Source organism: Natrix helvetica (assembly GCF_964273705.1).
Source record: "Natrix helvetica genome assembly, chromosome: 1".
In the NCBI taxonomy this organism is placed as follows: Eukaryota; Metazoa; Chordata; class Lepidosauria; order Squamata; family Natricidae; genus Natrix; species Natrix helvetica.
Genome location: NC_138548.1, coordinates 186,886,504 through 186,901,297, shown reverse-complemented (window position 1 = coordinate 186,901,297; position 14,794 = coordinate 186,886,504). Strand labels below are relative to the sequence as shown.

General features: G+C 37.2%; 1 protein-coding gene across 2 annotated transcripts in view; it reads left to right on the top strand.

The window, feature by feature from the left end:
* The window catches only part of ERBB4 (erb-b2 receptor tyrosine kinase 4), a 579,983-nt gene that overhangs the window by 311,854 nt on the left and 253,335 nt on the right, over positions 1–14,794 (top strand). For both annotated transcript variants that reach the window (XM_081937069.1, XM_081937068.1), the window contains exons 8-9: positions 6,677–6,803; positions 11,904–11,977. In XM_081937069.1, coding sequence (XP_081793195.1) covers positions 6,677–6,803; positions 11,904–11,977 — 201 coding nt within the window. The remainder of the gene's footprint in view (positions 1–6,676; positions 6,804–11,903; positions 11,978–14,794) is intronic.

Sequence of the window (14,794 nt, the reverse complement as noted above, 5' to 3'; positions counted from 1 at the left end):
GAGGAGCATAGGAGCTCCCTGCGCCTCCCCTTTTGCCTCCTGGTGCCTAGGGCAATGCAGGGAGCCACCCCCGCAGCCGCCGCCGCTGCAGGGGACCCCCAGCTAGCCGCCCCCTCAGCAGGGGCCCCTACAAGGCTCCCTGTGCCCCCCCCCCGATCAGGGGGGGAGCCCACCAAGAGCGTGCGGGGCGAGCGGAACACGCCCGGCGCTCTCCACAACTGGAACCGGAACAGGAAATCCAATAACCTTCAATTGATAATTTAAATCAAATTTAGGATTAAATTAAAATTAACAATTTTAAATTAATAATTAATTTATTCTATTCAGACCAGGCTGGCTTGCTAAAAAAGCCAACTTTTTAGGGCATGCCAGAAGGACCGGATGTTGGGGATTATACAAAGCTCCGGGGACAGCTCATTCCAAAGGGAAGGCACTCCCACAGAGAAGGCTCTGCCCCTGGGGGTCGCCAGAAGACACTGCCTGGCCGACAGCACCCTGTGGAGGCCAACTCTGTGGGGTCGTACTGATGGTGGGAGGCTACCGGTGGCAGTAGATGGTCTTGCAAGTACCCTGAGCCTAAGCCATGGAGTGCTTTAAGGATCATAATTAACACTTTGAATCGCACCCGGAAAACAACTGGCAACCAGTGCAGGCCACCTAACAGGTGTAACATGGGAGGGCCTAGGTGACCATGACAACCTGCACAGCCGCATTCTGGACCAGCTGGAGTCTCCGGGTGCTCTTCAAGGGCAGCCCCATGTAGAGAGCATTAGAGTAGTCCAGGCGAGAAAGGACGAGGGCGTTAGTGACTGTGCACAGGGCATCCCGATCCAGGAAGGGGTGCAACTGGTGTACCAGGCGGACCTGGTAGAAGGCCCCCCTGGTCACGGCAGTAAGAAGTTCTTCTAAACTAAGCCGCGTATCCAGGAGGACTCCCAGATTTAGGGCCCTCTCTGAGGGGGCTAAAATTTCTCCCCCTATCATCAAAGATGGTACGTGATGCACAAATCGGGATGGCAGTAACCACAGCCACTCAGTCTTGGAGGGATTAAGCTTGAGCCTGTTTGTCCCTACCCAGATCTGCACAGCCTCCAGGCACCAGAACATCATGTCGAGGGCATCGTTGCCCTCGACATGAGATGAAAAGTTGGGTATCATCAGCGAATTGATGATACCGTAGCCCGAAAGCACAGATAATCTTGCCCAGAGGTTTCATATATATGTTGAACAGGAGGGGTGAGAGAACTGACCCCTGGGGCACCCCACAAGTGAGGCGCCTCGGGGTCGATCTCTGCCCTCCAGTCAACACAAACTGTGATTGATCTGAGAGGTAGGAGGAGAACCACCTCAAAACAGTGGCCCCCACTCCCAACCCCTGGAGTCGTCGCAATAGGATACCATGGTTGATGGTATCGAAAGCTGCCGAGAGATCTAATAAGACCAGGACAGAGGAGCAACCCCTGTCCCAGGCCTGCCAGAGATCATCAACCAATGTGACCAATGCTGTCTCTGTGCTGTACCCGGGCCTGAAACCCGACTGAAACGGATCAAGGTAGGCAGCTTCATCCAGATACTGGAGAAGTTGACGTGCTACCACACTCTCAACAACCTTCACAACAAAGCGGAGATTGGAGACCAGACGATAGTTGGCTAAAGAAGCTGGGTCCAGGGAAGGCTTCTTAAGGAGGGGCCTCACCACAGCTTCCTTCAAGGTGGTGGGAAAGAACCCATCTCTCAATGAAGCATTGGTAATCGCCTGGAGCCAGCCTCGTGTCACCTCCCGGGAAGCCAAAACTAACCAGGAGCGACATGCATACCAGCATACAAGTGGCAGCACTAAGTCTCCCCATAATCCTGTCCACGCCCTCGGGAGTCACAGGATCAAATTCATCCCAGCTCTGTCTGTTCATCTCCTACAATGAATCCAATTCTTTAACACAGATTGCAAAATACATGTGCAAAGAGATATAACTGCTTTCCCAAGTTCTCTTTTTCCCAAAATGTTTAGCCTTTTTTCCAGATTATAATTCCCTTCGCTCTTCCAATGGTGCACTTTCAATGGACTCAGCGTCTGGTCCCTATCCACATATCTCTGTCACTGTCATCTCTAGTTTAGGCATAATATATTCTGGAATTCCCTTTATATTTATGGTGACCATATTTTCTTGGAAAATATAAGGACAAACCTGAAGAAGGTTCAAATCTGAAAGAAGTTCATAATGATAAAAGAGATTAATTATTTACGTTTATAACTGTGCTTTACAAAGGAAAATTCAAGAACAAAAGCAATTTTTTTTACAAAAATGCATATTCTAATAGAAATATCTAAAATCAAGATGTATATGTAAATGTATTTTACAAGACAGTTCAAATTTCATATTTTTCACACGAGTATGAAAGACTGTGCTTTAAGTGATACCATTTATACACTCCAAACTGGATAGTTTCTCAGTTTCAAGAGAATGCCTGAGGAGAATGTGTAACTCTGTATATAATCCAAAACACTCTTCAGTTTCAGTCCCAGGCTGGATGAAGAGCTGTTCCCTCTTTCAAGGCATGCATTTCCTTTCATATCTCCCAGTATCTGCCAGTATGAAGGGGAAGGCAGGGGAAGCAGCAGGACAGGTCTATGTGCCCTGTTCTCTGCTGAGTTTGAAGACCTGATGCATTTATGCAAGCACATTCAGAATATTAAGGATGTCTTTACGCATTTAATTTGAGGTTTAGTTTTCAGAGGCAGGGAAATATTCTAGTATCAACATGCCTCAAATATTTACATATATAGTAATGCTTTCTGTGATGAATAATTTCTAATACGTTGCTTGAGAAACATTAACACTTACTTACCACCATATCTATTTCATCCAGTTTCTAAAGAACCGTGCACCTTAAATCTGTTCAAAGAGAACTATAAACTTTAGTAGAAAACTGCACATGAAAAGATTTGATTTATGTAGATTAGAATGGGGATTGAATTTGTTCCTTTGTATGATTTAGGGGTCTGTCTCTGGTCATTATGAGCTTTCCCTTTAGTTAACATACTCTTTCAGATTTCATGTTTCTATGTGGAGTTATGGTTGTATGCAACAATATAGGCAAGGCTAGCTAAATTGTATAATGTGTTTATGGTGCAGAGTTTGACAAGATAGACCACCACATACTTCTTGCTAAGCTAGAAAAAAGTGGGCCAGATAGCATCATCATCAAATGGATTTGTAACTGCTGACAAACTGTACTCAATGAGTCATCCTTAATGGTACTATGTCTACATGGATGGAAGGAAGCAGTATGATAGCACAAAGTACTGTCTTAGGCCCAGTACTCTTCAATATTTTTATAAATGACTTAGATGAGGGAATATAAATTTGCAGATGATACTAAGCTAGCAGGAATAGCCAGCACCTTAGAAGATAGGGTCAAGATCTAGCTGGATCTTGACAGACTTGAACACTGGGCCCTAACTAACAAAATCAAATTCAATGTAGAGAAAAGTAAAGTCTTACACTTAGGAAAGAAAACCAAAAATACACATATAGATTGGGAGAAACCAGGCTTAATAGCAGTAACTGTGAGAAGGATATTGGAGTCTTAGTGGACAACCAATTAAATATGAATAAAAAATGTGCAGCAGCAGCCAAAAAAGCCAATGCAATCCTAAATTGCATCAACAGAGGGAGGTCACGTGAGGTACTAATACCACTCCATTAAGCCTTAGTAGGACCACACCTAGAATACTGCATTCAATTTTGGTCACCACACTATAAAAAAGATGTTGAGACTCTAGAAAGAGTGCAGAGAAGAGCAACAAAGAGGATTTAGGGGACTGGAGGCTAAAATATATGAAGAACTGTTACAGGAACTGGGCATGGCTAGTGTAGTGAAGAGAAGGACCCAGGGAGACATGATAGCAGTATTCCAATATTTGAAGGGCAGTCACAGAGAGGAGGGGGTCAAGCTATTTTCCAACGCACCTGAAGGCCAGGCAAGGAACAATGAATGGAAACAGATCAAGGAGAGATTCAACCTAGAAATAAGAATTTATAATTTTGTGACAGTGAAAACAATCAACCAATGGAAAAGCTTGCCTTTTGAAGTGATAGGAGCTTCATCGTTGGAAGCTTTCAAGAAGAGACTGGACTGCCATCTGTCAGAAATGGTGTAGGGTTTCTTGCTTGGACGAGGAGTTGGACTAGATGACCTACAAGATCCCTTCCAACTCTGTTATTCTGTTCTAAGTTAAGCATGCCATTTTTCTAGAAACTTGAACATACATTTATTACTTGGATGCTGTTGATTGCAGATTCAAGAATAAAATAAATATAGCAGGTGTTGAAGTTTCGACTCCCTTCTGGTTGATTCTGTGAAATTATTAATAAAATCTCTCAAAATTCTTGACTTAGCTCTATGAAGAAAGTTTCTCAGGGAAATAAATATTTTGACCCTTCCAATTTTTAAGATTGTGATTATTACTTTCAGTAACCATTGCCTCCTCTAAGCCTTCAACTCATCATTGGGAAATAAAGATAATTCTCCTTTACAAAGCAGAGGAAGCCTTAAAATATTATCTAAATGTTTCCACCTAGCATTCTCAACTATAAGAAACATGGTTGAGAAATGAAAGTTACATGGAAGTCAGGGCAGATTAAAAAGATTGAAAGAAATGTCTGCTACATCTGCCTGAAAATTGTCCAGGTCTACAACAACAGAATCCATAGATTACTACAAATGACTTGCTGGAAACTTTAGCTTACACCAGAGTAAAGGTTCCCACATCCTCAGGGTGTTTTCTTTTTGTGATATTGATTTGCATGCAGTAGTTGCCAGAAGAAAACCTTTTCTGCAACCTTATCATAGAAGTCCAAAAGCAACACTAGAAAAACCTCAGCTGACCAAACAAAACTGTTGTTTCTGTCTAAATGGGGTATTACAAAAACCTGATAGAAAAGATGCTCGATCTTTGCTCCTGCCATATTGTCAGTTCTTCCTTACTCTCTGCCTCTGTTTTTCTTTCTCAACATGTAAATTGCACATAAAGACTGTAAGCATGCATTCTAATTTGTAGAAATATATTTAACTTTGTAAAAAATATATTTAACTTTGCATAGCTAACACAATTGAGTAATTGTTGCTATTAAACAAGACATCATATGGTTCTGATTTGCAATTTCACTTCTGTGTTCTCCCTTAATTCTGCTTTTTGGAAGCCTGTTGTGAAGCTTGCATATGATTATCATGTGATTGCGGGACATTGTGACATTCATAAATGCACATCTGTTTCGAAGCACCTGAATGGTGATCACATGACCGTGTGACATTATCACAGTTGTACATGTCAAGATTGGTCACAAACCTGGTGTTTTTCAACTATTATAACATCAAATGGTCGACAGTCAGTAAAGTGAGAACTCCTTGTACTGTGTAAAGATTGCTTCACTTTTCTTCACTTTGGGTTTCATGTAACAATATCATATGACTAAGGTTATGTAAACTTTACACACAACTGTAACTCCATAAGAGGAACAATCAATTTTATGAGCTTTACCTGAAGATATGTGGGATCTGAGCCCTGTAACACTCTGTTTAGAGCTATTGAGTCAAACATTTCTTTTTTCCTCTCTCTGTAAGGCTAACAGTTGTAATGAGAAACTTTTTTATTGTACAGGGTCAAATAATTTATTTGATAAACTATAAGAAAAAGAATAGGGATAAAAGCCCCAAGATACTTAAAAGCCCCAAAATACTTGGAGAAGTTTGGAGATCTTTATAATTTCCCCCATGTTTTTGTTGTTTTGATTGTATTAATAAATATATCACCCAGCTATTTTTACAGGATTTTGAACATTGTTCCATTGTGACTGTGAAAAGAGTTATAACTAAAAGTGTTCTATGGTGTATTTTTTTGCTTTATATTGTATGATTTGCATCTTTGCATAATATTTCTAGTACTGTTACTATAAAGCAGCTCTTTTATGGCAATACAAAGTCATGTGTGTAAATCAAGGCATTCTATAGAACTACTATTTCCTAACATAATTTGGGTTTATGTTATGCTCAGGGCTACGCACGGATGAAATAGAGATGGGTTTTTCTAAGATTATTTATTTTGAAATGAAAGATAAAAGAACAAAAGATGTAGATTTATGTCAGACACTCCTGGAATATATGGCTTTAGAAATCAATGTGCAATTCTTAAGGATTTCACATTAGCTTAGAAAAATTAAACATAGCCATTTTCTTGACTTCTTGACAGAATAGGTTTTTTTCCTGATTCCTTTCTCACTATCATCAGTACTTATGTACTTATATAGTATTTATATAGTACCTAGTTCATAATATACATGTACAAGATCTGTCCAAAATTCACTTCTGTAATGTTATTAAATTTCCTTGATCACTCCATTCAGTAGTGATACATATGTCATAAGCTCCTGCTTTAGAAATTTTCTCTCCATGTAAGTGACTTTCTACTAGAAATATAGCTACAATCATTCTGTGACTAATCCTTCTTCTACATTGTGGCTTTATCCTTTCAGTTTTACCTGTAGCAATTATCACCTTGCTGCTCTCTACTAAAGATAATTTCAGCCTAGGCTGTCATTCATTTAGGTGGTCACTTATATAAAGAATTAATATATAGATATGATTACATATTTTACAGAGTTTTTTATTTTTGCAGCTTGTGATGGCATAGGCACAGGAAGTTTGATGTATGCTCAAACTGTGGACTCCAGTAACATTGATAAATTTATCAACTGCACCAAGATCAATGGGAACTTGATCTTCCTTGTCACTGGAATTCATGGGTAAGTATAAAATATTATGATATCTAATGCCAATGTTTTTTTAAAAAAAACAATTACACTGTGCAGCAGTTCTGTCATTCAAAGCTGAAATGAAATATTAGCCCAACTTTGTTTCATTTGGATACCTGTGAATTTACATATCTAGGAGGAGCATGCAGTGCGTTCATCCAGATTTTGAATTTTAAGCATAAAGGTTGATAAGGTAACATCAAAAGGAAACTTTAAGGATTTCTCACACTACTGTCCTAGTTTGGATTCTCCTGTGGATTTTATGAGAATATTGATCAAAACTATTTCCATCTTTGTTTAAGTTTTTGAGCCCATTTAGAATAAATCAGTGTAGCTGAAAGAAATGCATTGACCAATTTCAAGGAAAGCAGAGGCATAGGAGACAGCCAGAGACATAGGAAAATGACTAAATGTTGAAAACAAAATTGAAACCCATTAGAAAAAAGGTTATGCTTTAGAATGGGGGTGCTGGATTATGCAAGGCCAGACATTTGAAATGAAAATTATTTGCTAAAATTAGCAAAAAAGATATTTCACATCAGTATCATATACAAGAATTGGAATTAGAACCACCATCCATTCATCTGGCTGTCTACATAATCTATATATTACACAATCATACAGACTCTGGGTGGTTCAAAATAACTAAGAGCATAAACAAACAATTCAGATTAAAATATCCATGACAAACAAATTGCCACAAAACCATGAAAACCTTAGCCATAATAGATTATAATATGTACTTTCATGTAATGTTACTATGTATACTAGATTTCCTCAGTTAATTCTTCTTGCATATCAACCTGCATCAGGGACCAAGGGTTTTTTAAAGAGCTGGGTACTCAGTAACCTTTTTTTAATTGACTGAATATCATGAGATCATATTTTTAATGTTTCAGTGATTTGATTGTAGGATAACATGTCATGAGATTTTAGTCATTGTAATTCATATCTGAGAAAATTATAAGTATTTTGATGGCTGAAATGTTGATGACTTTTACTTTCCCAATGACACAGAAACTAAGTATCGTATGAATGGCATGAATGGCACTAGGATATTGCAAATTATCTTTATTCAGTTCAATTGATTGCAGTAATTTTGTATGACATTTTTCTCTTCCTCTCCTCTGATTTCTGGAGTAGTAATATACTTTGGAAAACTGTTGTTAGACATACAGTTGGGTGCTAAATTTAGAAACAAAAGGTGCAAAATTTGGCTTTTAAAACAGGGCAGTTTTGTTCTATGTAAAAAGTAAAATAACTTTGGTTCAATTCATATCAGTAACCACCTCTCATTTGTTATCTATTTTTCTAGAACAGTCCAAAGACAAATGTAGCTATTCTCTGGATACCGATGGGCTTAGATAACCCTAGGAAAAAGAACATAAAGATTCCTTGTTTGCTGTTTTAATTATATTTAATTAGTAGGAACACCAGATTAGTATAGCATAACCCCAGAAATTCATTAGAAAAGAAATGAGAAAGTAAAACTGCGGCAAGACATTCCTGCATATGTTTTATATAATATTTGGACAATTAAATAAGTCTTCAAATTATCAGTAATTTCAATAATGCAGTTTGCTGGCTGACTGGAAATCAGAGTCTGTCTCTGATTTGACAAACCATGATTTGAGTTCCTAATATATGGTGTGCATTTTAATTTAAGAAATAAAAACTTTGAACTTTATATATTTGCTTTGAAGCATATTTTCCTCCAAATAGTAATCCTTTCACAGCAAAACTACACTGAATAATAATAAATGTTTAAAAATGTAATGTGGATGAAACTAGTTCCGTGAAACAGATTCTAAATTGTGAATAGGAAACCTAAATAATTTTGATTGTCTATTATTTGATTTTAAATCTTTGATTTTAATATGAATATTCTTTTGTACTTCTTTCAACCTCAGAGTAAAATCTGGAAATGATTCCATTTCTCAAGTGTATTACCGAATTCCTTGTGTTAATCTCTATGTGCTCTTTTCCAATCTATCCCTATTCTTATTTTATGTATCTATGGAGATACACAATTAAATGCTCCACAAAACTTTATTATATGTGTTACTTTTTCTATGAATGAATAGCAAAGGAACTATCTGCTTCCAAATGCATAAATTCAGTGTGTAGCCATCAACAGTATGATAACTACATGAGCGAAGCTAACAGTGGGGAACATCAAGGTTCTGACTTGGGTCCAGTGCTCTTCAACATCATAAATGATCTAGATGAGTGTATAGAAGGGGAGCTTATCAAATTTGCAGATGACACCAAGCTGAGGGTGATAGACTCAAGATTCAGAAGGATCTGAACAACCTGAGTTCTACTTCATCTCATCATTCCCTTTCTCATTGTCTGATTGATTGTCTAATGCATTATGCTTGGGGCTTGATGTTAAAGATTGGTCTCCTTCTCCTTCCAGTTATAATTGAAAGCCCTTTGGATAAGCTGAGCTTGTTGCTTTCCAAACACATTCTTCCCCATCCTGACAAGGTATAACCCATCTTTTGCCAGAAGTCCTTCCTGTAGGTAATGTGAACCTTCGTCTAGAAAATTCAAAGTACTCTCAGTGGCACCATCCCTCGAGCAAGCAATTTACTTCTAGACTCTTTTGTTCTCTCACTGGATGAGAGACTATTTGTTGGAAGTTTTGATGAGGCATCACCTGCACTCTCAGATGCTTTGCTTTTCTGCCTCATTGCTCATTGTTGAAATTGTTTTCAACCTCCTAACTTTTTCATTCATCCCAACATGAAACAGGAGAAAAGGATAATTATTGGTGCCCTTGATTATTTTTTCATGAACCTCTCTATCACATCTTTAATATTTGCACCTGGGAGACAACACAACCCTCTAGAAAATTATCTGGTTTAAAAATGGTTGACTCTGTTCTTCTGACATTGAGTAGTGAGTCATCTATTATCAACATACGGCTTTTTTTTTCCTTTGGGGAAGTCTGAGCTACTTTACTTCCTGTCATTGGAATGCTTGATAAGGACTTTTTCTGGTTTCTGAATGTTTTCTTTCAGGAAAAGGGTATGAAATCAGTTGTTCAGCTCGAGGTGGGGACCCAGGCTTTTTTGAGCTTTTTGATCTGCTGTCATTTTCATTGCCCTTTCTGTTTTTAGGTAGGGTTTTTGTTGTTGTGTTCTGTTCGGATACTGACTGCTGTCTTTGTCATCATGTTCACCAATAAGTTTCTGAATGACTGGTCTTAGAGTGGTTAGTCACACCTCTAGATTTCCATTTTTCTTTTAGTAATTTGATTAATTTACATTTTGTGCAAATATAATTTGAGCCCTCTATGGGGCTCAAAACAAATAATGGCACACCTGTTGCACATAATTAAATTGTTAGTCTCTTTCTTCTAGTTATTCTTCATACAAATCCTTCCAGTAAATTCAAGGTTAATTATTTTTGTAGCACTATTTATAATTCCACAGAAAGCAGACAAACAGTGGGTTTTGTCTTGTGAGTTTTCTGTTGTGGGTCAGTTTATAATTCCAAGAAAACAATTGCAAACTTTTATAATGAAAAATACCCAGATCTAAGTAAGTGGTCTGCTTTCAAACTAAATTGTATACATTAATATGCTTACTTCAATTCTCCCTCTCCAAAATCTTCTAGATTTCTAGATTTCCTTATATAGTTCCTGAATTTATCTTTGCTGTTTCCCAAGTGTATTTTCACTCCTCCCCCTTGCATCTCAATCTTCAGCCCAACCAAACAAGGCCTATGTGACTTGCTGAATTGAAAGATCAATTCCCCTCTTTTTCCCCTCCTGTCATTGGCATCCAGGAAGCTTCAGAGGAAGCTGGTCTCAAATGAAAATGGGGATTGATCTTTTGCTTGGAAATCTGGAATGATAACATTACAATCTAAACCTAGTAACAACACAGTTTTAATCATATTAAGCATGACAGTACACAGATTTTAAGGGGGGGGGGAGGACAAAATGGATGTCATCTGTATATTGTTTAGACAGGTACAAATGGCATGGACATTCTTCCAAAAATATCAGTTTATATGCTTTACTGACCATTAGGTCAGAGCAACATATAAGCACACTGTTGAAATTATAGTGTCTGTGGTATGCCTTCACATGGGAATCTTGATGTAATTTATTAAGATTTTAGCCCTAACTGAATTAATGCACCCAGTTGCTAGGGGATACATTGGTTTCAACAAGTATTTAAAAACAAATTAATGAAATGTATCTTTATATGCATTCATTTAAATAAAAATAATTAAAACTCTTGCAGTTTTCAACATCCTGAAAAAATAGATTAACTTTTTCTAATCAGAAATATTTAACAGATAAGAATTAAACTTTGTGGAACAATTCTAATCCAATCCTAAAACCGATTCGAAATGTAAATAAAATACAGTAACCATGAAAATAAATTCTGGCTGATCAAATAAGTGATGGTATTTTGTATTCTTCATTAGCTCTAATAGATGAAAACATGAGCATCAAAATCAATGCTGGCAAGAACAGTATTCATTCTGCCAAGATTTTATCATACATCATTTAGAAATGTAAGATGAACATGATGTCCACATAACAAATTTCAATTTGAGTTGGAAAACAATTCAGCTTCCTGCTTCTCCTTCTCTTTCCTCCCACAAAGAAGTTTAAGCTTTTATCCCATTATCCACTTATGTAAATGCTATCATTCAGATCAGAGAGAATAGAAAGGAAGAAAGAAGAAAGGAAGATTTATTCTCTCCCCTGTTCACTAGAATAAAGTATGCATGGAAAATGTAATTGTGTGAAGGATATCCTTTTGGAAAATGGCATTTTTTCCAAGATACAGCTGGAATACTGAGAGGGCAACTCCTTTTTGTAGAACCAGGAACCTCAGTGGACTGGAGCTATGTGAGCTGTTGAAAGGTCTTGGGAGACTTATGCAGATTCAGACAATTCAGCATCTGCAATTTAAGGTGTGATGGGACTTGTACTAATTTAAATTGGCAGAAAACGCTCTTCCTAGTTAGGAAAGGTAAAGATAAAGATGCCACACAAGATTTGGGGCAAATCTGTCTGCATAATTTCATACTCAATTACCACAATGTGTCATTGCTATCTTCCAGGGATCCATATCACACAATTGAAGCGATTGACCCGCAGAACTTGCATGTCTTCCAAACAGTGAGAGAGATAACAGGTAATCTACATAATCGAGCCATTTATGCATTTGTAACAATGAAGAAATTCTTGACATATTTTCCTTCAAGGCCATGAATTCACAAGATGGCCCTGATAAATTACAAGTAGTCCTCCATGTATAATTGTTTGCTTAGTATAATTAACGATGGCCTCTTAGTCACAATCTACTGTAAATGTGAATTTACAACTGTTGTCCTGCTGCCATATAGTAACAATTTGGGCACTTGCCTGTTGACTTGCAGTTACTGCAGTAATGTGAATGCAGCTTGTGATGTTTTTTGCTGGTTTGTGGCAAAATCACAATTGGTTAAGATGGATTTATACTTACAATTTCATGACTCAACTTATCATCATGGTGATTCAATTTTATGTTTTAAAAATGATCGTAAAACTTATTCTGGCTACATGATGATTTGACTTATGACTGCTATGACTTGCAATGGGAATTCTGGTTTCAATTGTTGTTAAGCAGAGCACTACCTGTACTGATCTTTTGGCTCAGTTCCATCTTCCATTTTTCTATATAGAGATAATATCATATTCTAATCATTATGTATTTTTAAGCAAAATGATATATATGCTTGAGCATTATAAATCACTGGAGTGTGTGTGTATATGTGTGTATCATTAATATGACCATTGTCTTCTTTAATTGCAATGAACTTTCCTAACTGTTAGGAAACTGATTTATGATCATGTAACTTTATGAATGGCTAAACTGTGCAAGTTTATCAAGTTTCACCTGCTATTCCATTTACCCTGTTTAAGATAGCTATTTCAACTTTAGATGTGGTCTTTCAATTGCATATAAAATTATGTGACAACTCCTGGCATCATTTTGGTATATATCGGTCCACGAGAAGAGAAAAAAAAAGTAAAGGTATTAAGGAGCTCAAATAAAATTGTCAGTGCCCAGTTGAATGTTCAGGAAATTGCTCTTTATCTTTTTGTGGCACAATAGAAATGGAAAAGTGCTGAAATATATTTTTGGGTGTGTGTTAGTGTTATAAATGTGGAAATTGTGCAGTTAATCCTGTGGACAATAGCTAGTTATTGAAGAACTTGTGAGTATTTTCTGGGCTTTTTTTTCTACATCTCTTTTATTTGTTCATATTTATTTAACTGTCCATTGAACTATATTTCAAATTTATCCTGCCACACCAATTTTGAAGTGATCTGAAAACTCTTACTGTGGCAATATGGATTTATCTAGATTTTTGTGATTTCTGCAATCAAGCTATTCTATAGCCATATAGCAGTTTCATTTTTATTAATAGAGATAAGGTTTTTCATAATGGTTTACTGCATTAGCATACCAAGTATGCAAAACTCTGGGTAATCACTAGATGCTAGAAATGGTGCCTCTACATTATCCCAGTTTTGGCATTTACTCTAGTGCTGCAAAAAGATGTTGCAAAATATTAAGTGATGTTTGAGAATTAAATCCCAAATGCACTGAACAGCACTTGGTTTTATACAAGCTGAAAATTTTCAAGTTTCTTAGAAATATTTATTGAAGAAAATGGTTAATTACCCATAAAGATAAAAAGGCTTTGGGTGGAGGGGAACGAAAGAAATGTTTGGACATGAAGTTATATTTGTAACAGTTCATGTTCTTATATGGACTGAGAGAACATCTCCAGACATGAAAATTGTGATTGATAAGGTACAGGATATAGTTGCAATTTGGGGATGTGTTATGAAAACAATGCTGAGCTATTCTAAGGGTGGTTGAAGTGCTGTGTGATTTCCAGGTTGAGAACTGAATTTACATTTAAAACACCACCTCCAGGCTGGTATCATCCAAGGTCAAACCCTTGAGTTTCACCAGAGAATGAGAGGACCTGGTTGTCTGTACCCTATAAACCATCCCAGTTCAGAAACAGACTATCCTATTTTATGAATTATTTCCTAACCCTGAGATGGAGGTGGGAATTCATAAAATGATAGGGCTGGAAGGGACTTTGGAGGTCTTCTAGTCAAACTCTGCGCAAGGCAGGAGTATTTATTCCATCCTGAACAAATGATGGTTCAATCTATTCTTGAAAACCTCCAACAATGGAGTATTCACAACTCCAAGCAGCAAGTTGTTCCATTGGCTAATTGTTCTCAGTGTTAGGAAATTTCTCCTTAGTTCCAGGTTGGATCGCTCTTTAACAAGCTTCCACTCATTGCTCCTTGTCCTGCCTTCAGGTGTTTTGGAAAATAAACCAATCCCCAGTTCTCTGTGATAAGTACCAGAGATGACTATCATGTCACCCTTAAACCTTCTCTTTGTTACGTTAAACATACTTAATTCCTTTAGCAGTTCATCAAATGATTCAATCTCCAGACCCATTATCATCTTTAAAAAAAAAACAGAAATTTTTATTAGTTTTACAAAAAGTTTCAGGGAAGGGGATAATGGATAAAGTTACAAATTTTGACAGCTACATTATGCAGGAAATGGCACTCCCCCCAATTCTCATAACTTTCATTTATTAATACATTAGATAATTACTACTTAGCAGTATTTTGACAGCATATTTTTACCTTATGTCTTCAAGTAATTTCAATCTATTTTATATCAAACAGAAAAAAATCCCTGTATTAGCAATTGCATTATTTTTCTAATTCACTTTTGTGATCTAAGTTTTCTCAGTATTGCCTCTTCTCCCCCCACCAGCAAGGCTCCGGCACCTCCCGTGTCTTGTGTATCCCGTGTGGTATCATCAGTTTTGTCTAGGAGCACTTTGTTTTTTTCCATGAAGGCCTTGGCCTCCATAGTTGTATTAATTCTAACTCTAATGTCCTTCCAGAATATCAGCATACCTTC